This window comes from Salvelinus fontinalis, unplaced genomic scaffold (genome assembly GCF_029448725.1).
Source record: "Salvelinus fontinalis isolate EN_2023a unplaced genomic scaffold, ASM2944872v1 scaffold_1863, whole genome shotgun sequence".
Lineage (NCBI taxonomy): Eukaryota > Metazoa > Chordata > Actinopteri > Salmoniformes > Salmonidae > Salvelinus > Salvelinus fontinalis.
The window spans coordinates 425-25,663 of NW_026602072.1; the positions used below are offsets into that span (position 1 = coordinate 425).

The 25,239-nt window shown below is 44.6% G+C and overlaps 1 protein-coding gene across 1 annotated transcript; it reads right to left on the minus strand.

Moving 5' to 3' along the window:
* Positions 1-1,770: 1,770 nt before the first annotated feature.
* Positions 1,771-24,780, minus strand: LOC129850184 (periplakin-like; the record flags this gene model as incomplete). The annotated part of the gene is made up of 17 exons (XM_055916714.1): positions 1,771-1,921; positions 6,444-6,637; positions 6,854-6,992; positions 7,190-7,368; positions 7,614-7,771; positions 10,020-10,123; positions 11,115-11,266; positions 12,488-12,634; positions 13,834-13,956; positions 14,383-14,478; positions 14,938-15,045; positions 16,482-16,643; positions 17,248-17,289; positions 18,371-18,496; positions 18,584-18,704; positions 24,200-24,354; positions 24,681-24,780. Coding segments are annotated over 17 exons (2,257 nt in total), but the record flags the coding sequence as incomplete, so codon positions are not given.
* Positions 24,781-25,239: the final 459 nt, after the last annotated feature.

Here is a 25,239-nt window from a genome sequence, read left to right on the forward strand (position 1 = left end):
AGGTAGAGGACTTTGACCAGAGGTATAGACACATAACAGGACCATTAGAGGTAGAGGACTTTGACCAGAGGTATAGACACATAACATGACCATTAGAGGTAGAGGACTTTGACCAGAGGTATAGACACATAACAGGACCATTAGAGGTAGAGGACTTTGACTAGAGGTATAGACACATAACAGGACCATTAGAGGTAGAGGACTTTGACTAGAGGTATTGAAACATAACAGGACAAGATCATTAGAGGTAGAGGACTTTGACCAGAGGTATAGAAACATAACAGGACAAGACCATTAGAGGTAGAGGAATTTGACTAGAGGTATAGACACATAACATGACCATTAGAGGTAGAGGACTTTGACCAGAGGTATAGACACATAACAGGACCATTAGAGGTAGAGGACTTTGACCAGAGGTATAGACACATAACAGGACCATTAGAGGTAGAGGACTTTGACCAGAGGTATAGAAACATAACAGGACCATTAGAGGTAGAGGACTTTGACTAGAGGTATAGAAACATAACAGGACAAGATCATTAGAGGTAGAGGACTTTGACCAGAGGTATAGAAACATAACAGGACCATTAGAGGTAGAGGACTTTGACTAGAGGTATAGAACCATAACAGGACCATTAGAGGTAGAGGACTTTGACTAGAGGTATAGAAACATAACAGGACAAGATCATTAGAGGTAGAGGACTTTGACTAGAGGTATTGACACATAACAGGACCATTAGAGGTAGAGGACTTTGACTAGAGGTATAGAAACATAACAGGACCATTAGAGGTAGAGGACTTTGACTAGAGGTATAGAACCATAACAGGATCATTAGAGGTAGAGGACTTTGACTAGAGGTATAGAAACATAACAGGACAAGATCATTAGAGGTAGAGGACTTTGACTAGAGGTATTGACACATAACAGAACCATTAGAGGTAGAGGACTTTGACTAGAGGTATAGAAACATAACAGGACCATTAGAGGTAGAGGACTTTGACCAGAGGTATAGACACATAACAGGACCATTAGAGATAGAGGACTTTGACTAGAGGTATAGAAACATAACAGGACAAGATCATTAGAGGTAGAGGACTTTGACTAGAGGTATTGACACATAACAGGACAAGATCATTAGAGGTAGAGGACTTTGACTAGAGGTAGACACATAACAGGACCATTAGAGGTAGAGGACTTTGACCAGAGGTATAGACACATAACAGGACAATTAGAGGTAGAGGACTTTGACTAGAGGTATAGAAACATAACAGGACAAGATCATTAGAGGTAGAGGACTTTGACCAGAGGTAGAATAAAATATGAGTCTAATGCCTTGGATCAAAATAGAACTAGAAAACTGACTGGAACCTTTTAGTTCAGGACAGGGTTGCAAAATTGTGAACACCTGACTATCCTCAACCGTGCTGGGGTAAAGTTTCCCCTAGGTACAGTGCTAAAATCAGCTTCCCCTCCCCCAATCCTAACATGAACCATTAGTGGGACAATCAGAAATCAGCTTCCCTTCCCCCAATCCTAACATTAACCATTAGTGGGACAATCAGAAATCAGCTTTCCCCAATCCTAACATTAACCATTAGTGGGACAATCAGAAATCAGCTTCCCCCAATCCTAACATGAACCATTAGTGGGACAATCAGAAATCAGCTTTCCCCAATCCTAACATGAACCATTAGTGGGACAATCAGAAATCAGCTTTCCCCAATCCTAACATGAACCATTAGTGGGACAATCAGAAATCAACCACCTACCTTCTGGTTTTCCAGCTTGGTTTCCACCTGACTGAGGTTGTCTTTCTCAGTTGGCTCATAGTTTGGCACGCGGGACAGCCAGTTATTCAGGTTGTCGTAATCACTGCGGTAGCTGCTGTAGGACGTCTTAGCCCTCTGCAGGCTCTGAGTTCTGTAACACACCACACCACAACATGAACGTAACACACCACAACATGAACGTAACACACCACAACGTGAATGTAACACACCACAACGTGAATGTAACACACCACAACGTGAACGTAACACACTACAACACAACATGAACGTAACACACCACACCACAAGATGAACGTAACACACGACACCACAAGATGAACGTAACACACCACGACACAACATGAACGTAACACACCACAACATGAGCGTAACACACCACGACACAACATGAACGTAACACACCACAACATGAACGTAACACACGTTCATGAACGTAACACACCACAACACAAACGTAACACACCACAACACAACATGAACGTAACACACCACAACATGAACGTAACACACGTTCATGAACGTAACACACGTTCATGAACGTAACACACCACAACACAAACGTAACACACCACAACATGAATGTAACACACCACAACATGAATGTAACACACCACAACATGAACGTAACACACCACGACACAACTTGAACGTAACACACCACAACACAACTTGAACGTAACACACCACAACATGAACGTAACACACCACAACTTGAACGTAACACACCACAACGTGAATGTAACACACCACAACACAACATGAACGTAACACACCACAACATGAACGTAACACACCACGACACAACGTGAACGTAACACACCACGACACAACTTGAAAGTAACACACCACAACATGAACGTAACAACGTGAACGTAACACACCACAACGTGAACGTAACACACCACAACGTGAACGTAACACACCACAACATGAACGTAACACACCACGACACAACGTGAACGTAACACACCACGACACAACTTGAACGTAACACACCACAACATGAACGTAACACACCACAACGCAACTTGAACGTAACACACCACAACGTGAATGTAACACACCACAACACACAATGAACGTAACACACCACACCACAACACAACGTGAACGTAACACACCACAACGTGAACGTAACACACCACGACACAACGTGAATGTAACACACCACAACGCAACGTGAATGTAACACACCACAACGCAACGTGAATGTAACACACCACAACGTGAACGTAACACACCACAACGTGAACGTAACACACCACAACGTGAACGTAACACACCACAACGTGAACGTAACACACCACAACGTGAACGTAACACACCACAACGTGAACGTAACACACCACAACGTGAACGTAACACACCACAACTTGAACGTAACACACCACAACGTGAATGTAACACACCACAACACAACATGAACGTAACACACCACAACACAACGTGAACGTAACACACCACAACGTGAACGTAACACACCACGACACAACATGAACGTAACACACCACGACACAACATGAACGTAACACACCACAACATGAACGTTACAACCCACGACACAACGTGAACGTAACACACCACGACACAACTTGAACGTAACACACCACACCACAACATGAACGTAACACACCACAACGCAACTTGAACGTAACACACCACAACGTGAATGTAACACACCACAACGTGAACGTAACACACTACAACACAACGTGAACGTAACACACCACGACACAACTTGAACGTAACACACCACACCACAACATGAACGTAACACACCACAACGCAACTTGAATGTAACACACCACAACGTGAACGTAACACACCACAACGTGAACGTAACACACCACAACGTGAACGTAACACACCACAACGTGAACGTAACACACCACAACGTGAACGTAACACACCACAACGTGAACGTAACACACCACAACGTGAACGTAACACACCACACCACAACGTGAACGTAACACACCACAACTTGAACGTAACATACCACGACACAACGTGAACGTAACACACCACAACACAACATGAACGTAACACCACGACACAACATGAACGTAACACACCACAACATGAACGCAACACACCACAACATGACCGTAACACACCACAACGCAACATGAACGTAACACACCACAACATGAACGTAACACACCACAACATGAACGTAACACACCACAACGCAACATGAACGTAACACACCACAACATGAACGTAACACACCACAACATGAATATAACACACCACACCACAACATGAACGTAACACACCACAACACAACGTGAACGTAACTCACCACACCATGAATGTAACACACCACACCACAACATGAATATAACACACCACAACATGAATATAACACACCACAACACAACATGAACGTAACTCACCACACCATGAATGTAACACACCACACCACAACATGAACGTAACACACCACAACACAACATGAACGTAACACACCACAACACAACGTGAACGTAACACACCACAACATGAATATAACACACCACAACGTGAATGTAACACACCACAACGTGAATGTAACACACCACAACGTGAATATAACACACCACAACATGAATGTAACACACCACAACATGAATGTAACACACCACAACGTGAATGTAACACACCACAACACAACGTCAACGTAACACACCACAACGTGAATGTAATACACCACAACGTGAATGTAACACACCACAACGTGAATGTAACACACCACAACACAACGTGAACGTAACACACCACAACGTGAATGTAACACACCACAACGTGAACGTAACACACCACAACGTGAACGTAACACACCACAACGTGAACGTAACACATCACAACGTGAACGTAACACACCACAACGTGAATGTAACACACCACAACGTGAATGTAACACACCACAACGTGAATGTAACACACCACAACGCAACGTGAACGTAACACACTACACCACAACGTGAATGTAACACACCACAACGTGAATGTAACACACCACAACGTGAACGTAACACACCACAACGTGAACGTAACACACCACAACGTGAACGTAACACACCACAACGTGAACGTAACACACCACAACGTGAACGTAACACACCACACCACAACGTGAACGTAACACACTACAACGTGAATGTAACACACCACAACGTAAACGTAACACACCACAACGTAAACGTAACACACCACAACGTGAACGTAACACACCACACCACAACGTGAACGTAACACACCACAACGTGAATGTAACACACCACAACGTAAACGTAACACACCACAACGTAAACGTAACACACCACAACGTAAACGTAACACACCACAACGTGAACGTAACACACCACAACGTGAACGTAACACACCACAACGTGAACGTAACACACCACAACGTGAACGTAACACATCACAACATCATGTGACGTCTATTATAGTAAAATCACAATACAGGTCTGGCTACGATGATTCTTGTTCTTGGCTTCAACCTTTTTTTTAACCAGTTTTCAAGGTCACGGAACGCCCAATCAGTCCTCTGACCTCACAAATATAATTTATGGATGTCAAAGGTTACATTCCAATTCTCTACCCTTCTCCCGAAGTGTGCACTTGTACACTTCCCTTTATGGATTTAAAATGATTGGACTGGTGTAAGAAATATGTTGGAAATGGGAACGCCCACCAGTCATACTTGTTCCAATCCAATGATTTTGAGTTCTGGAGAAGGATAGAAAATCGGAACGCAGCCACAGGGTTCAACTGCAGCGTAGAGACTGCTGCCTTATGTACAGTACATAGTCAACACTGGTCACTTTAATAATGTTTACATACTGTTTTACCTACTTCATGTCTATATACTGTATTCTAGTCAAGGCAATTCTATATAACTACTGCTGTACACACCGTTTCTAATTCATATACTGTCTATAATGTCTATACACACCATCCTATATAACTACTGCTGTACACACCGTTTCTAATTCATATACTGTCTATAATGTCTATACACACCATCCTATATAACTACTGCTGTACACACCGTTTCTAATTCATATACTGTCTATAATGTCTATACACACCATCCTATATAACTACTGCTGTACACACCGTTTCTAATTCATATACTGTCTATAATGTCTATACACACCATCCTATATAACTACTGCTGTACACACCGTTTCTAATTCATATACTGTCTATAATGTCTATACACACCATCCTATATAACTACTGCTGTACACACCGTTTCTAATTCATATACTGTCTATAATGTCTATACACACCATCCTATATAACTACTGCTGTACACATCGTTTCTAATTCATATTCTGTCTATAATGTCTATACACACCATCCTATATAACTACTGCTGTACACATCGTTTCTAATTCATATTCTGTCTATAATATCTATACACACCATCCTATACATAGATGTTTATATTCCGGAGTCTGACAGTCTTGTTCTAATATTTCTATATTCCTGTCATTTGTATTTTGTAGATTTACATGTATTGTTAGTACTGCACTGTTGGAGCTAGGAACACAAACGTTTCACTACACCCACGATAACATCTGCTAAATATGTTTACGCAACCAATAACATTTGATTTGATAATTTATTTGAAGTCAAAGTTATGTCAGTCCCTTTACCTGGCGTCGATCTGCCTGTTGAGGTTGTCGTAGCGTTTGTTCAGTTTCCGGACCTCGCCCTCCTGCCTCTCGATGTCGGGGCAGTGCTCCTGCACCTTGGTTGCCATGGTGTCACAGCTGCCTTTGACCGCACGCAGGTTAGCCTCCGTCTCCGTCACCGCGGACCTCTTGGTCTTCAGCTCTGATGAAATATCCTGTCGGGAGAGGAAGTGAGGTTGAATTGTGTGTATGGGGGAAGTTCTACCCCAACCAGGACAAACTTGAGATATGAGTGTGTAGCTCAGATCTTCCAGCTCATCATAAATTTGTACTGTATGTCATTAGCAAATATGCTTCTGCCTTTGGTATCTGAAGTGATACAATACATTTCCTTTGAAAATAAATGAGCGATCAGAGGGCAGCCATCTTACAGCCAGTTGACGCTGCGTCTTCTCCAGAGACGAGATGTCTGCGGGGGCGACTTCCTCCCTGACCAGCTTGTTCTCGTAGCTGGACAATAAAGATTTCCCGTTTTGAAGGGAGTTCTCCAGGCGGTTGGAATTCTGAAGCCTGTAAACAAACACATGATATGATTAAATTACATTTGATTAAAATGACATTTAAAATGTGTTTAAATAGTGTCATAGTAGCCTACAGGTTAGTCATCCTAGTAAAACAGGAAAAGTCTCTCATAAAGTAGAAGTGGTCCTGAGGTTTGTGTAACTACTACCATCTCTACTAACAAGTCAAGTAAAAAAGCTACTCACTTGTCCTCTGAGCACTTGAGCAGCAGGTTGATCTTGTCGTATTTGTTGTTGGCCTCGTTCACCTTGCCGTTCAGCTGAGGGGCGCTGGCACATTTAGGGTTAGAGGTCAGGAACTTCTCAGCCTCCTTCACCTTGGACGACTTCTCCGGCTCGATCTTACGAACCACGGCCGCAATGTCCTGGTGGAAGAATATGGGATAAGCATTAAACAAAGTGTACACTTCCTGGAACTAACTAATAGTACTTCCTCGATAAGCATTAAACAACTGTCTCAAGACTTTCTTTGGTAGGATTAAATGTGTTTGAAAACTTTATCGAAAGGATTCTAGTCTAAACTAGGAGGACAGGAGAAGAGTAGAGGAGGAAAAGCATCTCTAGCGCTCTACACCCTCTGTGCAGAGAAAGGAGAAAGACGAGGAACTACCTTGACGTCCTGCAGACGGTCAGCGCTGTCCTGCAGTGGCCTGGTCTGCTCCAGCGGGGGGCGTACTCGAGAGTAGATGGCCTTCTCCTGTTTGTCCAGATCACTGGTCACCTTGTCCAGACCGGCCATCAGCTGGCGACACTGCTGCTCCTCCTTGTCTACAATATTCATCAATTAATCACACAAAATCAATCACACATACACCAAAATAACATACACATGATCAGATACGACCACACACACACACACACACACACACACACACACACACACACACACACACACACACACACACACACACACACACACACACACACACACACACACACACACACACACACACACACACCCACCCACACACACACACACACACACACATGTTGATGTTTGTTCTAAGCTGCAGCTCTAGTGATTAACTCCAGTAGTAATATGACATACCACGACATACCAACCAATCAATCACATTTATTTATAAAGTGCTTTTACACCAGCAGGTGTCACAAAGTGCTTATACAGAAACCCTGTAGCTGTAGAAGCACGGTGGCTAGGAACAACTACCTAGAAAGGGTAGGAACCTAGGAAGAAACCTAGAGAGGAACCAGGCTCTGTGGGCTTGACCAGTCCTCTTTCTGGTTGTACTGGGTAGAGAGGAACCAGGCTCTGAGGGGTTGACCAGTCCTCTTTCTGGTTGTACTGGCTGGAGAGGAACCAGGCTCTGAGGGGTTGACCAGTCCTCTTTCTGGTTGTACTGGCTGGAGAGGAACCAGGCTCTGAGGGGTTGACCAGTCCCCTTTCTGGTTGTGCTGGGTGGTGATTATAAGGAGTATACGGCCATTAAGGCCAGATGGTTCTTCAAGATGTTCAGACGATCATAGATGACCAGCAGGGTGAAATATTAATCACAGTGGTATATAGATCAGGGCTCTCCAATAGGTGGATGGAGATTTACCAGCAGCTCACAGCCCACCTATGAGTAGCTCACCATGTAGCTGGGCTCCTGAGTGGCGCAGCGATCTAAGGCACTGCATCTCAGTGCAAGAGGCGTTCACTACAGACCCTGGTTCGATTCTAGGCTGTATCACAACTGGCCATGATTGGGGAGTCCCATAGGGCGGCGCACAATTGGCCCAGCGTCGTTAGGGTTTGGCCGGGGTAGGCCGTCATTGTAAATAAGAATTTGTTCTTAACTGACTTGCCTTGTTAAATAAAAAGGTCAAATAAATAAAAATATATTAATTCTAAAAAAGGACATGCATTTTTTTTTTATGTGTTCCATCGCAAACGGTCATAAACATTAAACTCCAGGCTGCCACCCAATCAAAGCTACATTGACATTTACCCACCCCTCGTTAGTCACACCTGGCTTCAAAATCCTAACCCGAACACAATATCTGCCAATACATTCCCAGCAATATTGCCCATCTGTCTGTCTGGTGCGCGTGTTTGTTTATCAATCCATGTAGTTATCCTTAGCGTCGCTAAATGGCTATCTTAAAATCGGATCAAACTTGGTCACATACACATGGTTAGCAGATGTTATTGCGGGTGTAGCGAAATGCTTGTGCTTCTAGTTCCGATATTACTTGTTAGATATTACTGCACTATCTAACAATTTCACAACATATACCCAATACACACACATCTAAGTAAAGGAATGGAATTAAGAATATATAAATATATGGTCGAACAATGTCAGAGCGGCATAGACAAAGACTTTCCCCAAAAACCTTGTCAATTAAATGTTAACTGTAAAGTGGGCTTACCTGACAGAACGGTCATGATTATTTACATCAATTGGATGGCCATTGTTTTACAAACTCTGCCATGACACGAGCTGCAGTAGGCCTGACAGAAACATCACTAGAGCGACACATCTCTCTCTCTCTCTAGATGCGCAATTAAAGGGGAATTACACTCAAAAATCAAAAAGCGTTATGTTTAGGTCTGAAGGAAAAGGTCTTCTGACGTGATGTAAGCATGGACATGGACCCAGAACATCCATCTGTTGTTTCTCTATCAACAATTTTACTATTGAGAGTGAAAAACAGAGTCAAAACCAGGAGAAGAAAACAAATCTGGAAAATACTAAAGATAATTTTATGGGGCTGTCGTGTTGAATACTGTTATTTAACCATTATTTAACCAGGTATATTGACATATTTTGTACAGCAAGGACCTGGGAAAGAGTTGCCGGGTAGAGGAGAAGTGCCTATTTAAAAGCTATAAATAATTTTTTTTCGTGCTAGAAAAGGCTGGAGACCCCTGTTATAGAGGGTGCAACAGGTCAGCACCTCAGGAGTTACATGTCAGTTGGCTTTTCATTTCACATGACATAACATGACATACCATGACATAACATGACATAACATGACATAACATGACATAACATGACATAACAGTACCTACCAGAGCCAGCGGAGCCGTCTTTCTTCAGTTCCTCCAGGCGTTTGACCAGGGTGGTCTTACTGCCAGACACCTTCATCTTAATACCCTTCTGCTGGCTGGCCAGACTGGAAACACACAACAGACCCTGTTACACAGTGTACAAGTACACCGTCTCGGGAAACAGACCCTGTTACACAGTGTACAAGTACACCGTCTAGGGAAACAGACCCTGTTACACAGTGTACAAGTACACCGTCTAGGGAAACAGACCCTGTTACACAGTGTACAAGTACACCGTCTCGGGAAACAGACCCTGTTACACAGTGTACAAGTATACCATCTAGGGAAACATACCTTGTTACACAGTGTACAAGTACACCGTCTAGGGAAACAGACCCTGTTACACAGTGTACAAGTATACCATCTAGGGAAACAGACCCTGTTACACAGTGTACAAGTACACCGTCTCGGGAAACAACAGACCCTGTTACACAGTGTACAAGTACACCGTCTAGGGAAACAGACCCTGTTACACAGTGTACAAGTACACCGTCTAGGGAAACAGACCCTGCTACACAGTGTACAAGTATACCATCTAGGGAAACAGACCCTGTTACACAGTGTACAAGTACACCGTCTCGGGAAACAACAGACCCTGTTACACAGTGTACAAGTACACCGTCTAGGGAAACAGACCCTGTTACACAGTGTACAAGTACACCGTCTAGGGAAACAGACCCTGTTACACAGTGTACAAGTACACCGTCTAGGGAAACAGACCCTGTTACACAGTGTACAAGTACACCGTCTAGGGAAACAGACCTTGTTACACAGTGTACAAGTACACCGTCTCGGGAAACAACAGACCCTGTTACACAGTGTACAAGTACACCGTCTAGGGAAACAGACCTTGTTACACAGTGTACAAGTACACCGTCTAGGGAAACAGACCCTGTTACACAGTGTACAAGTACACCGTCTCGGGAAATAACACAATCACAGGCACACAGTAGACAGACACGTGCACCCCGCCCACCCCATAACACATACACCTCTCCACCTTACCACCATAACACACACACCTCTCCACCCTACCCCCATAACACACACACTTACCCGTTGGAGACGGCGACAGACTCTGGGTCTGTGGGGGGGACCATGAAGCAGGCCCCTGGAGCCGTCAGTTTACGCCCGGCCGCGTCCTTCACCTCCCACTTGGGCCCCTTGTTACTCAGGAGGGTGTACCTCTCTCCACGCAGGATCTGACCCTGGGATGGACAACAACAACATTACACAGAGTTTCACTCACTGATCTGGTATGGAAGAACCAGAACACAAATAGAGGTTAACTCACTGAACCACTTTGGATAAGGCCCTTAGCTTTTCCTGACCACATGACCTGACCACATGACCCAACCACATGACCTGACCAGGGAAACACTAAGCCCTAGTTAGTAAATTAGAGTTCACTGTTTTTACCGGTCAGGTCACATGGGAAAAAAATCTAAACACAACACTGCGTTTCCCTTCACTGTTTGATCCGGTTCCTAAATCTTAAGAGCTCTCTCGACTGCGCCACACACACACACACACACACACACACACACACACACACACACACACACACACACACACACACACACACACACACACACACACACACACACACACACACACACACACACACACACACACACACACACACACACACACCACCACGCTCCAGCTCTCAAAATCCACTCCTAAAACCTAAACCCCCCTCAGCCTGTGGCTGATCCACTGAAGGCTTAAATAAGATGCAGAGAGCACAGGCCTCTTAAAGGATTTAAATACATTACAACACAACACCACATTCAGGGGACTGGAATGAAAGGAGTGAGAGTGAAGGAGGACGAGAGGAGGAGGAACCAGAGGAGAGAGGAGAAGACGTGGTGCAGTCAGATCGGGCTCAGTCACGATAACAGAAAAACACACCACACATAGGGATTAGAGAACGACTGGAGACAGAAAAGGAGAGAGAGACGGGGAGGTAAAGCAGGGAAGGAGGGGGGAGAGGAAAGAGAGACAGGGAAGATGGAGAGAGGGAGGAAAGGAGGAGAGGGGGGGAAAGGAGGGGGGAAAAGGAGGAGAGAGGGGGGAGGAGACAAAAGAAGAGAGAAAAGCTAGAATGATTGTCATGAAGAAGTGTGTGTGTGGAGGAGCATAGTGTCAGTCTGAAACTAGACTAGGCTGGTGGCATATCCAGGTTTACCACATCAGTGTCTCACACACAGGCTGAGGTAAAGTAGTGGAGGTGTCCGTGTTTACCTCGTCAGTGTCTCACACACACAGGCTGGGGTAAAGTAGTGGAGGTGTCCGTGTTTACCTCGTCAGTGTCTCACACACACAGGCTGGGGTAAAGTAGTGGAGGTGTCCATGTTTACCTCGTCAGTGTCTCACACACACAGGCTGGGGTAAAGTAGTGGAGGTGTCCAGGTGTAAAGGTTTACCTCGTCAGTGTCGAACTCACACAGCGCCTCGACGGGGAGCAGCTTCTGAGGGGTGTTCCTGCGGAACTGGAGGGGGAGAACCTGTAGACTGCGCTTCTCCAGAGCCTTCACACGCTCATCAAAGTGGTCCATGGCCTTCGCCTGGTCCTGCACCACACACACACACACACACACACTTTTTTAAAGAGCCTTTTGGATCTATAGTTCTAAGGCTAATACGTTTGTCAAAATGTAAATGTTCTTGATTGAGTTGGGAGTTTAGAAACCAGCCTGATAAGCAGACAGACCTGACAGACCAACGAATTGTCTCTGCTTTATCCTGAGAGACCAAAGAATTGTCTCTGCTTTATCCAACAGCTTTGTCATTGTTTTACAGATCTGTCCCCCAGACTTGTAGAAACTACAGCAGTGTAAAGCCCACTCTTAGTAAACTACGGTAGTGTAAATCCCACTCGCAGTAAACTACACTAGTGTAAAGCCCACTCTGTAAACTACGGTAGTGTAAAGCCCACTCTCAGTAAACTACGGTAGTGTAAAGCCCACTCTGTAAACTACGGTAGTGTAAAGCCCACTCTCAGTAAACTACGGTAGTGTAAATCCCACTCGCAGTAAACTACACTAGTGTAAAGCCCACTCTGTAAACTACGGTAGTGTAAAGCCCACTCTCAGTAAACTACACTAGTGTAAAGCCCACTCTGTAAACTACGGTAGTGTAAAGCCCACTCTCAGTAAACTACGGTAGTGTAAAGCCCACTCTCAGTAAACTACGGTAGTGTAAAGCCCACTCTTAGTAAACTACGGTAGTGTAAAGCCCACTCGCAGTAAACTACACTAGTGTAAAGCCCACTCTCAGTAAACTACGGTAGTGTAAAGCCCACTCTCAGTAAACTACGGTAGTGTAAAGCCCACTCTCAGTAAACTACGGTAGTGTAAAGCCCACTCTCAGTAAACTACGGTAGTGTAAAGCCCACTGTCAGTAAACTACGGTAGTGTAAAGCCCACTCTCAGTAAACTACGGTAGTGTAAAGCCCACTCTCAGTAAACTACACTAGTGTAAAGCCCACTCTCAGTAAACTACGGTAGTGTAAAGCCCACTCTCAGTAAACTACACTAGTGTAAAGCCCACTCTCAGTAAACTACACTAGTGTAAAGCTCACTCTCAGTAAACTACACTAGTGTAAAGCCCACTCTCAGTAAACTACGGTAGTGTAAAGCCCACTCGTAGTAAACTACAGCAGTGTAAAGCCCACTGTTAGTAAAACATTGTAGTTGTAAAGTCCACTCTCAGTAAACTACACTAGTGTAAAGTCCACTCAGTAAACTACACTAGTGTAAAGCCCACTCACGTCCAGGTCTCTGATGAGGCTCTCCATCTGGTACATGTCCTTGAACTCTGGTTTGTACTTCTGGTCCACCTCTTTGTCCATTCTCTTCAGAAGGTCCTGGGTGTCCCGGGCCTCTTTGTGGAACTGGAGAGAAAACAGACACCGTCAGGAAAAACACTGAGGTAACAACATCACTGAAAGCAGCTCGGGTTTATTTACACTAAGTTCGACTGGCAGCCAGTCGGTCTCTGCCTGAACCAACTCTGTTCACGTACCATGACATGCCAAGTCTGTAACTCAGAAGCTGTTGCTTTGTGCAGCACATGCTTGTACACAAGCCCATCAAAATCCAATGACCCTGTTCAAACATTCAGGATTTCTTAAACTGATCCTTTCTGAATACTTGTTGCTGTGACTCACCTTGTGGTTGTGGTCATGTGGTTCAGGTGGTATTAAGGTTAAGGTCAGGTCAGGTTGTGTTACAGTATACTAATCCCCTTGTGGTTGTGGTCCATGTGTTTCAGCTGGTATTAAGGTTAAGGTCAGGTCAGGTTACAGTATACTAGTCACCTTGTGGTACTCGTCCATGTGTTTCAGGTGGTTCTCCTCACAGATGAGCAGGTTCAGGTACTCCTTCCAGTCTGCATGCACAGCCTCCATATGAGCCTGACAGGTGGAGTAGAGTTCTGTTACATTACTGTCTGTTTGCTGCTTTCATTCACGTTCATTTTGAGGATTTTAATCTCACTAGAGGTGAATCCTAACTTCCACTAAAATAGTCTGATTTGACCTTCGTCTCCCATTGACATCAATGCATGACTTAAGTCAACATTGACTAACGTGGAAGTTAGGATTTGACCCAATAGTAGAATGATAGAGGATAAATTAAGAGGACCTCAATGACATTCATCCCAGGATGGTCAGTGGAGATGTGAGTGTGTGTGTGTGTGTGTGTGTGTGTGTGTGTGTGTGTGTGTGTGTGTGTGTGTGTGTGTGTGTGTGTGTGTGTGTGTGTGTGTGTGTGTGTGTGTGTGTGTGTGTGTGTGTGTGTGTGTATACCTCAATAACATTCTTGCCAGGATGGTTGGTAGAGATGTGTGTGCGTGTGTGTGTGTGTGTGTGTACCTCAATAACATTCTTGCCAGGATGGTTGGAAGCGATGAGTTTATCTCCATCATCATTCAGCTTGGTGACAGTGGCCTCCTTGGACTCCAGACACTTACTGATGAAGTTCTGGTGGGAGATTTAAAGAGATACAAGTCTCGCTTTACGTTCCAACACACGTAACATGTAGGATCAGGTGTCACGTAACGTGTAGGATCAGTTGTCACGTAACGTGTAGGATCAGGTGTCACGTAACGTGTAGGATCAGGTGTCACGTAACGTGTAGGATCAGGTGTCAGATAACATGCAGGATCAGGTGTGACGTAACATGCAGGATCAGGTGTCAGATAACATGCAGGATCAGGTGTCAGATAACATGCAGGATCAGGTGTCAGATAACATGCAGGATCAGGTGTCAGATAACAGGCAGGATCAGGTGTCAGATAACAGGCAGGATCAGGTGTCAGATAACGTGCAGGATCAGGTGTCAGATAACATGCAGGATCAGGTGTCAGATAACATGCAGGATCAGGTGTCAGATAACAGGCAGGATCAGGTGTCAGATAACATGCAGGATCAGGTGTCAGATAACATGCAGGATCAGGTGTCAGATAACATGCAGGATCAGGTGTCAGATAACATGCAGGATCAGGTGTCAGATAACATGCAGGATCAGGTGTCAGATAACATGCAGGATCAGGTGTCAGATAACAGGCAGGATCAGGTGTCAGATAACATGCAGGATCAGGTGTCAGATAACGTGCAGGATCAGGTGTCAGATAACGTGCAGGATCAGGTGTCAGATAACGTGCAGGATCAGGTGTCAGATAACGTGCAGGATCAGGTGTCAGATAGCGTGCAGGATCAGGTGTCAGATAACATGTAGGATCAGGTGTCAGATAACGTGCAGGATCAGGTGTCAGATAACATGCAGGATCAGGTGTCAGATAACAGGCAGGATCAGGTGTCAGATAACAGGCAGGATCAGGTGTCAGATAACATGCAGGATCAGGTGTCAGATAACGTGCAGGATCAGGTGTCAGATAACGTGCAGGATCAGGTGTCAGATAACATGCAGGATCAGGTGTCAGATAACAGGCAGGATCAGGTGTCAGATAACAGGCAGGATCAGGTGTCAGATAACATGCAGGATCAGGTGTCAGATAACGTGCAGGATCAGGTGTCAGATAACGTGCAGGATCAGGTGTCAGATAACGTGCAGGATCAGGTGTCAGATAACGTGCAGGATCAGGTGTCAGATAGCGTGCAGGATCAGGTGTCAGATAACATGCAGGATCAGGTGTCAGATAACATGCAGGATCAGGTGTCAGATAACGTGCAGGATCAGGTGTCAGATAACGTGCAGGATCAGGTGTCAGATAACGTGCAGGATCAGGTGTCAGATAACGTGCAGGATCAGGTGTCAGATAACGTGCAGGATCAGGTGTCAGATAACTTGCAGGATCAGGTGTCAGATAACATGCAGGATCAGGTGTCAGATATCACCCTGAATGTATTACTCTAGCAGTGCAGGTGAAGGAGTGTGTGTGTGTGTGCCTCTCTACCTCATACTGTCTGTGACGTGCAGGGTAGTCCAGGTTAGTATCGCTCCAGTCATAGTTGATCCTCTCCCCTGCCTGCTGGTCCATCCAGTACAGCTCATTAGTGCAGCGCTGCATGTAGTCACGCAGGCTCAACAGGTGGCGCTGTCGAGCACTGGAACTGGCCTGGGGAGAGAGAGGAGAGATAGTTACTATAGACTGGAACTGGCCTGGGGAGAGATAGTTACTATAGAATGGAACTGGCCTGGGGAGAGATAGTTACTATAGACTGGAACTGGCCTGGGGAGAGAGAGGAGAGATAGTTACTATAGACTGGAACTGGCCTGGGGAGAGATAGTTACTATAGACTGGAACTGGCTTGGGGAGAGAGAGGAGAGATAGTTACTATAGACTGGAACTGGCCTGGGGAGAGAGAGGAGAGATAGTTACTATAGACTGGAACTGGCCTGGGGAGAGAGAGGAGAGATAGTTACTATAGACCTACACACTGGTACACATATTCTGGGAGAGGGGAAAGTGTGATGGTGAATAACACACACACCACTACGGATGAATGTTATTGAGGTACACACTCTCTGAACAAAGGAAGGGAGGAAAGCCAGGGTGTAGGTGGATAAAACATGAACACTTTGCACACACAGACACAGGTACACATAGCATGGTACTGCAGTTGTAGAACGCACATAGAGCTACTGTACATGCATACACACTCCTCAAGCTCTCCCTGAGTCCATGCTTCTGATGAAGTCATTATTAAAGTCAATCTTACCAGGAGCTTGTTGTACTTCAGCTGGAGGGCACTGGCAGAGTCCTAGAGAAAGAGAGAGAGAAAGAGAGAGAGAAAGAGAGAGAGAAAGAGAGAAAGAGAGAGAGAGAGAAAGAAAGAAAGAGAGAAAGAGAGAGAGAGAAAGAGAGAAAGAGAGAGAGAAAGAGAGAAAGAGAGAGAGAGAGAGAGAAAGAGAGAAAGAGAGAAAGACAGAGAGAAAGAGAGAGAGCGAGAAAGAGAGAAAGAGAGAAAGAGAGAGAGAGAGAGAGAGAAAGAAAGAGAGGAGACAGAGGGAGTGTGTGAGAGAGAGAACGAGAGGAGACAGAGAGAGTGTGGGAGAGAGAGAGAGAACGAGAGGAGACAGAGAGAGTGTGGGAGAGAAAGAGAGAACGAGAGGAGACAGAGAGAGTGTGAGAGAGAGAGAGAGAGCAGAAAGGAGGGAGTGTGAGAGTGAGAGGAGAGAGGGAGAGAGAAGTAAAGAGAATATTACTGCATGGACCTTTCTGTGAGCGCTCCTCCCTTTCAGGCATTTTAAATGATATTGAGCTTGACTGGGGAAACAAAAATCCTCACTAACATACGTCATGTCTATGCAGCATTGTACACATTGAACGACTGGAAATGGTGTGTAGAAGTCAGAAATGATTAGAGATTCATGTCTTTACACACTGTAATACTTATGTGTATACGTGGGTATTTTAGCGAAACCTCAAAATGTAAAAACAGTCTTTGTTTTTCAAATGCAACAGTTTCTAACTGAAGTGGGCTTGGAGTTGACCTGCGTGGCTGTTAGTCCTACCATGTTTTTCGCTGTCTGAAATTCCATGTTATTTAAACAACCTTATTGAAAGTCCCTCTGGGGCAGAGACTGGACTAAATAACTACATTTGAATGTGATGTGTGAAGGTTTGTTTTGTGAGTAATAAGTCATTGTTGACAATCATTCAGTATAATATATGTCTGTTTATTTCCTCATAACTGGAACTTTCAGAGTGGTTGCTGTTGTCGCCGTCATGTACGTTGGCTATAAATAAAGCGATGATTATCTTCCTGGATAGGAGACTAGTAAATGACTGAGTATAAACACAACCTATCAGTTAGTTTCTACGCTGGTTGTTAGTCCTACCTTGTCGTCGCTGGCGGAGATGTGAGGGGCCAGGGCCTCCACCTCACTGTGAAAGATGTTGTGTTCCTCCACCTCGTTCTCGATGGTCGGCAGGTCCTGACCAAAACCCTTGTTGCTCAGGTTGCCCTGGTCGGAAGAAGAGATTACGTTTATGTTATTGTGTGCGTAAACTGTGTGTACACATATCCAAGCCTGTGTGTGTGTTCCCCTCACCTGTTTCTCCTCTATGATCCTGCCCCAGTTGACGCTCGGCATGCCCTCAGAGCGGGTCAGGTGGTAGATGCGGTCGTGGTCCTCTCTCAGCTTCCTTAGTCTCACTCTCAGCTGCTTCATACTGGAGGAGACGACACAGGGTTACGGCACAGGGTGACGACACACAGGGTGACGACACAGGGTTACAGCACAGGGTGACGGCACACAGGGTGACGGCACACAGGGTGACGACACACAGGGTGACGACACACAGGGTGACGACACAGGGTGACGACACAGGGTGACGACACAGGGTGACGACACAGGGTGACAACTCAACAGTGGAGTGAGTGAGTGAGTGAGTGGAGCTCAGGGTTGAGCTAAAGAGGGTATAATATCTATTATAAACTGGGTGGTTCCAGCCCTGAATGCTGATTGGCTGATCAGACCGTATACCACGGGTATGACAAAACATGTATTTTTTACTTCTCTAATTATGTTGGTAACCAGTTTATAATAGCAATAAGGCACCTCGGGGGTTTGTGGTATATGACCAATATACCACACCCCCTTGTGCCTTATTGCTTAAGTATATCAGTGTATTATATCTACTATATAATATAACTCCTGCTCTATCATCTCAGCCTGGCGGTGCTGCAGGTACATATCTACTATTTAATATAACTCCTGCTCTATCATCTCAGCCTGGCGGTGCTGCAGGTACATATCTACTATATAATATAACTCCTGCTCTATCATCTCAGCCTGGCGGTGCTGCAGGTACATATCTACTATATAATATAACTCCTGCTCTATCATCTCAGCCTGGCGGTGCTGCAGGTACAATAGGTACATATCTACTATATAATAGAACTCCTGCTCTATCATCTCAGTCTGGCGGTGCTGCAGGTACATATCGACTATATAATATAACTCCTGCTCTATCATCTCAGCCTGGCGGTGCTGCAGGTACATATCTACTATATAATATAACTCCTGCTCTATCATCTCAGCCTGGCGGTGCTGCAGGTACATATCTACTATATAATATAACTTCTGCTCTATCATCTCAGCCTGGCGGTGCTGCAGGTACAGTAGGTATATATCTACTATATAATATAACTTCTGCTCTATCATCTCAGCCTGGCGGTGCTGCAGGTACAGTAGGTATATATCTACTATATAATATAACTCCTGCTCTATCATCTCAGCCTGGCGGTGCTGCAGGTACAGTAGGTATATATCTACTATATAATATAACTCCTGCTCTATCATCTCAGCCTGGCGGTGCTGCAGGTACATATCTCCTATATAATATAACTCCTGCTCTATCATCTCAGCCTGGCGGTGCTGCAGGTACAGTAGGTACATATCTACTATATAATATAACTCCTGCTCTATCATCTCAGTCTGGCGGTGCTGCAGGTACATATCGACTATATAATATAACTCCTGCTCTATCATCTCAGCCTGGCGGTGCTGCAGGTACATATCTACTATATAATATAACTCCTGCTCTATCATCTCAGCCTGGCGGTGCTGCAGGTACATATCTACTATATAATATAACTCCTGCTCTATCATCTCAGCCTGGCGGTGCTGCAGGTACATATCTACTATATAATATAACTTCTGCTCTATCATCTCAGCCTGGCGGTGCTGCAGGTACAGTAGGTATATATCTACTATATAATATAACTTCTGCTCTATCATCTCAGCCTGGCGGTGCTGCAGGTACATATCGACTATATAATATAACTCCTGCTCTATCATCTCAGCCTGGCGGTGCTGCAGGTACATATCTACTATATAATATAACTCCTGCTCTATCATCTCAGTCTGGCGGTGCTGCAGGTACATATCGACTATATAATATAACTCCTGCTCTATCATCTCAGCCTGGCGGTGCTGCAGGTACATATCTACTATATAATATAACTCCTGCTCTATCATCTCAGCCTGGCGGTGCTGCAGGTACATATCTACTATATAATATAACTTCTGCTCTATCATCTCAGCCTGGCGGTGCTGCAGGTACAGTAGGTATATATCTACTATATAATATAACTTCTGCTCTATCATCTCAGCCTGGCGGTGCTGCAGGTACAGTAGGTATATATCTACTATATAATATAACTCCTGCTCTATCATCTCAGCCTGGCGGTGCTGCAGGTACAGTAGGTATATATCTACTATATAATATAACTCCTGCTCTATCATCTCAGCCTGGCGGTGCTGCAGGTACATATCTCCTATATAATATAACTCCTGCTCTATCATCTCAGCCTGGCGGTGCTGCAGGTACAGTAGGTACATATCTACTATATAATATAACTCCTGCTCTATCATCTCAGTCTGGCGGTGCTGCAGGTACATATCGACTATATAATATAACTCCTGCTCTATCATCTCAGCCTGGCGGTGCTGCAGGTACATATCTACTATATAATATAACTCCTGCTCTATCATCTCAGCCTGGCGGTGCTGCAGGTACATATCTACTATATAATATAACTCCTGCTCTATCATCTCAGCCTGGCGGTGCTGCAGGTACATATCTACTATATAATATAACTTCTGCTCTATCATCTCAGCCTGGCGGTGCTGCAGGTACAGTAGGTATATATCTACTATATAATATAACTTCTGCTCTATCATCTCAGCCTGGCGGTGCTGCAGGTACATATCGACTATATAATATAACTCCTGCTCTATCATCTCAGCCTGGCGGTGCTGCAGGTACATATCTACTATATAATATAACTCCTGCTCTATCATCTCAGTCTGGCGGTGCTGCAGGTACATATCGACTATATAATATAACTCCTGCTCTATCATCTCAGCCTGGCGGTGCTGCAGGTACATATCTACTATATAATATAACTCCTGCTCTATCATCTCAGCCTGGCGGTGCTGCAGGTACATATCTACTATATAATATAACTTCTGCTCTATCATCTCAGCCTGGCGGTGCTGCAGGTACAGTAGGTATATATCTACTATATAATATAACTCCTGCTCTATCATCTCAGCCTGGCGGTGCTGCAGGTACAGTAGGTATATATCTACTATATAATATAACTCCTGCTCTATCATCTCAGCCTGGCGGTGCTGCAGGTACATATCTACTATATAATATAACTCCTGCTCTATCATCTCAGCCTGGCGGTGCTGCAGGTACATATCTACTATATAATATAACTTCTGCTCTATCATCTCAGCCTGGCGGTGCTGCAGGTACAGTAGGTATATATCTACTATATAATATAACTCCTGCTCTATCATCTCAGCCTGGCGGTGCTGCAGGTACAGTAGGTATATATCTACTATATAATATAACTCCTGCTCTATCATCTCAGCCTGGCGGTGCTGCAGGTACATATCTACTATATAATATAACTCCTGCTCTATCATCTCAGCCTGGCGGTGCTGCAGGTACAGTAGGTACATATCTACTATATAATATAACTCCTGCTCTATCATCTCAGTCTGGCGGTGCTGCAGGTACATATCGACTATATAATATAACTCCTGCTCTATCATCTCAGCCTGGCGGTGCTGCAGGTACATATCTACTATATAATATAACTCCTGCTCTATCATCTCAGCCTGGCGGTGCTGCAGGTACATATCTACTATATAATATAACTCCTGCTCTATCATCTCAGCCTGGCGGTGCTGCAGGTACATATCTACTATATAATATAACTTCTGCTCTATCATCTCAGCCTGGCGGTGCTGCAGGTACAGTAGGTATATATCTACTATATAATATAACTTCTGCTCTATCATCTCAGCCTGGCGGTGCTGCAGGTACATATCTACTATATAATATAACTCCTGCTCTATCATCTCAGCCTGGCGGTGCTGCAGGTACATATCTACTATATAATATAACTCCTGCTCTATCATCTCAGCCTGGCGGTGCTGCAGGTACATATCTACTATATAATATAACTCCTGCTCTATCATCTCAGCCTGGCGGTGCTGCAGGTACATATCTACTATATAATATAACTCCTGCTCTATCATCTCAGCCTGGCGGTGCTGCAGGTACATATCTACTATATAATATAACTTCTGCTCTATCATCTCAGCCTGGCGGTGCTGCAGGTACAGTAGGTATATATCTACTATATAATATAACTTCTGCTCTATCATCTCAGCCTGGCGGTGCTGCAGGTACAGTAGGTATATATCTACTATATAATATAACTCCTGCTCTATCATCTCAGCCTGGCGGTGCTGCAGGTACAGTAGGTATATATCTACTATATAATATAACTCCTGCTCTATCATCTCAGCCTGGCGGTGCTGCAGGTACATATCTCCTATATAATATAACTCCTGCTCTATCATCTCAGCCTGGCGGTGCTGCAGGTACAGTAGGTACATATCTACTATATAATATAACTCCTGCTCTATCATCTCAGTCTGGCGGTGCTGCAGGTACATATCGACTATATAATATAACTCCTGCTCTATCATCTCAGCCTGGCGGTGCTGCAGGTACATATCTACTATATAATATAACTCCTGCTCTATCATCTCAGCCTGGCGGTGCTGCAGGTACATATCTACTATATAATATAACTCCTGCTCTATCATCTCAGCCTGGCGGTGCTGCAGGTACGTATATCTACTATATAATATAACTCCTGCTCTATCATCTCAGCCTGGCGGTGCTGCAGGTACAGTAGGTATATATCTACTATATAATATAACTCCTGCTCTATCATCTCAGCCTGGCGGTGCTGCAGGTACATATCGACTATATAATATAACTCCTGCTCTATCATCTCAGCCTGGCGGTGCTGCAGGTACATATCTACTATATAATATAACTCCTGCTCTATCATCTCAGCCTGGCGGTGCTGCAGGTACATATCGACTATATAATATAACTCCTGCTCTATCATCTCAGCCTGGCGGTGCTGCAGGTACATATCTACTATATAATATAACTCCTGCTCTATCATCTCAGCCTGGCGGTGCTGCAGGTACATATCTACTATATAATATAACTTCTGCTCTATCATCTCAGCCTGGCGGTGCTGCAGGTACAGTAGGTATATATCTACTATATAATATAACTCCTGCTCTATCATCTCAGCCTGGCGGTGCTGCAGGTACAGTAGGTATATATCTACTATATAATATAACTCCTGCTCTATCATCTCAGCCTGGCGGTGCTGCAGGTACATATCTACTATATAATATAACTCCTGCTCTATCATCTCAGCCTGGCGGTGCTGCAGGTACATATCTACTATATAATATAACTTCTGCTCTATCATCTCAGCCTGGCGGTGCTGCAGGTACAGTAGGTATATATCTACTATATAATATAACTCCTGCTCTATCATCTCAGCCTGGCGGTGCTGCAGGTACAGTAGGTATATATCTACTATATAATATAACTCCTGCTCTATCATCTCAGCCTGGCGGTGCTGCAGGTATATCTAGTGTAGTGTATATCTACTATATAATATAACTCCTGCTCTATCATCTCAGCCTGGCGGTGCTGCAGGTACAGTAGGTATATATCTTCTATATAATATAACTCCTGCTCTATCATCTCAGCCTGGCGGTGCTGCAGGTACAGTAGGTATATCTAGTGTAGTGTATATAACTCACTCCTGTTCAATCATCTCAGCCTGGGGGTGCTGCAGGCGTTTTGCGTCGACGGCGTCCTCATCCAGGCCTTCCAGCAGCTCCAGAGAGCTCAGGATGCGCTTGTTGGTGTCGTCCTGGTACAGAGGCTGCTTGCCCTCGTTGATCTTACTCACATCCTGATACAACACAGAGCAGTCAAAGGTTTTCATATCATAATGTCAAAGACATTGAGAGCCACACAGAGCCAATTAGGATAATGCAAACAGTCTGCCAGAGGCATCAATATGATGTTGTTGTTGCATTATCAAAAGGTATGACCCTATCAGGAGGTTCTGTGACGTTCTATGAAGTTCTGTGTGTTTCTTTGAGGTTCTATGTAGTTCTGAGATTCTATGGGGTTCTACGATGTTATATGATAATCTTTGAGATCCTATCCAGTTCTGTGTGGTTTTATGATGTTCTAAAACGGTTCTATGAGGTTCTGTGTGATGCGGTTCTTTACCTTGTTGAGGTTCTGCTCCGTCTCAAGGATGAGCTTCTCCACCTTGTCAGCATTCTTCTGCAGCTTCTCAATCAGAGCAGACAGCTCAGAGGAGGGCGCCCTGGAATGAGGAGGTGACAAAAGTTACATATGAGTAATTTCACTTATACAGAGCGACTTACAGTCATGGCATTCAACCGAAGTAGATCAAAACAACCATATATGACTGTCATTGGAAGTAAAACATTCTTCAAAACGTTCTTCTAGTCCAGGGATGGACAACTCCAGTTCTCTGGGGCCTGATTGGTGTCACACTTTGGCCCCAGCTAACTCACCTGACTCCAATAATCAACTAGTCATGATCTTCAGTTTAGAACGCAATCAGTTTAATCAGCTGTGTTTGCTAGGGATGATGGGGAACAGTGTGACTCCCCCTCCCCATACAAACCATCTGAGGGGAGAAGACGCCAGTTAGTTCTACATACAGACCATCTGAGGGGAGAAGACGCCAGTTAGTTCTACATACAGACCATCTGAGGGGAGAAGACACCAGTTAGTTCTACATACAGACCGTCTGAGG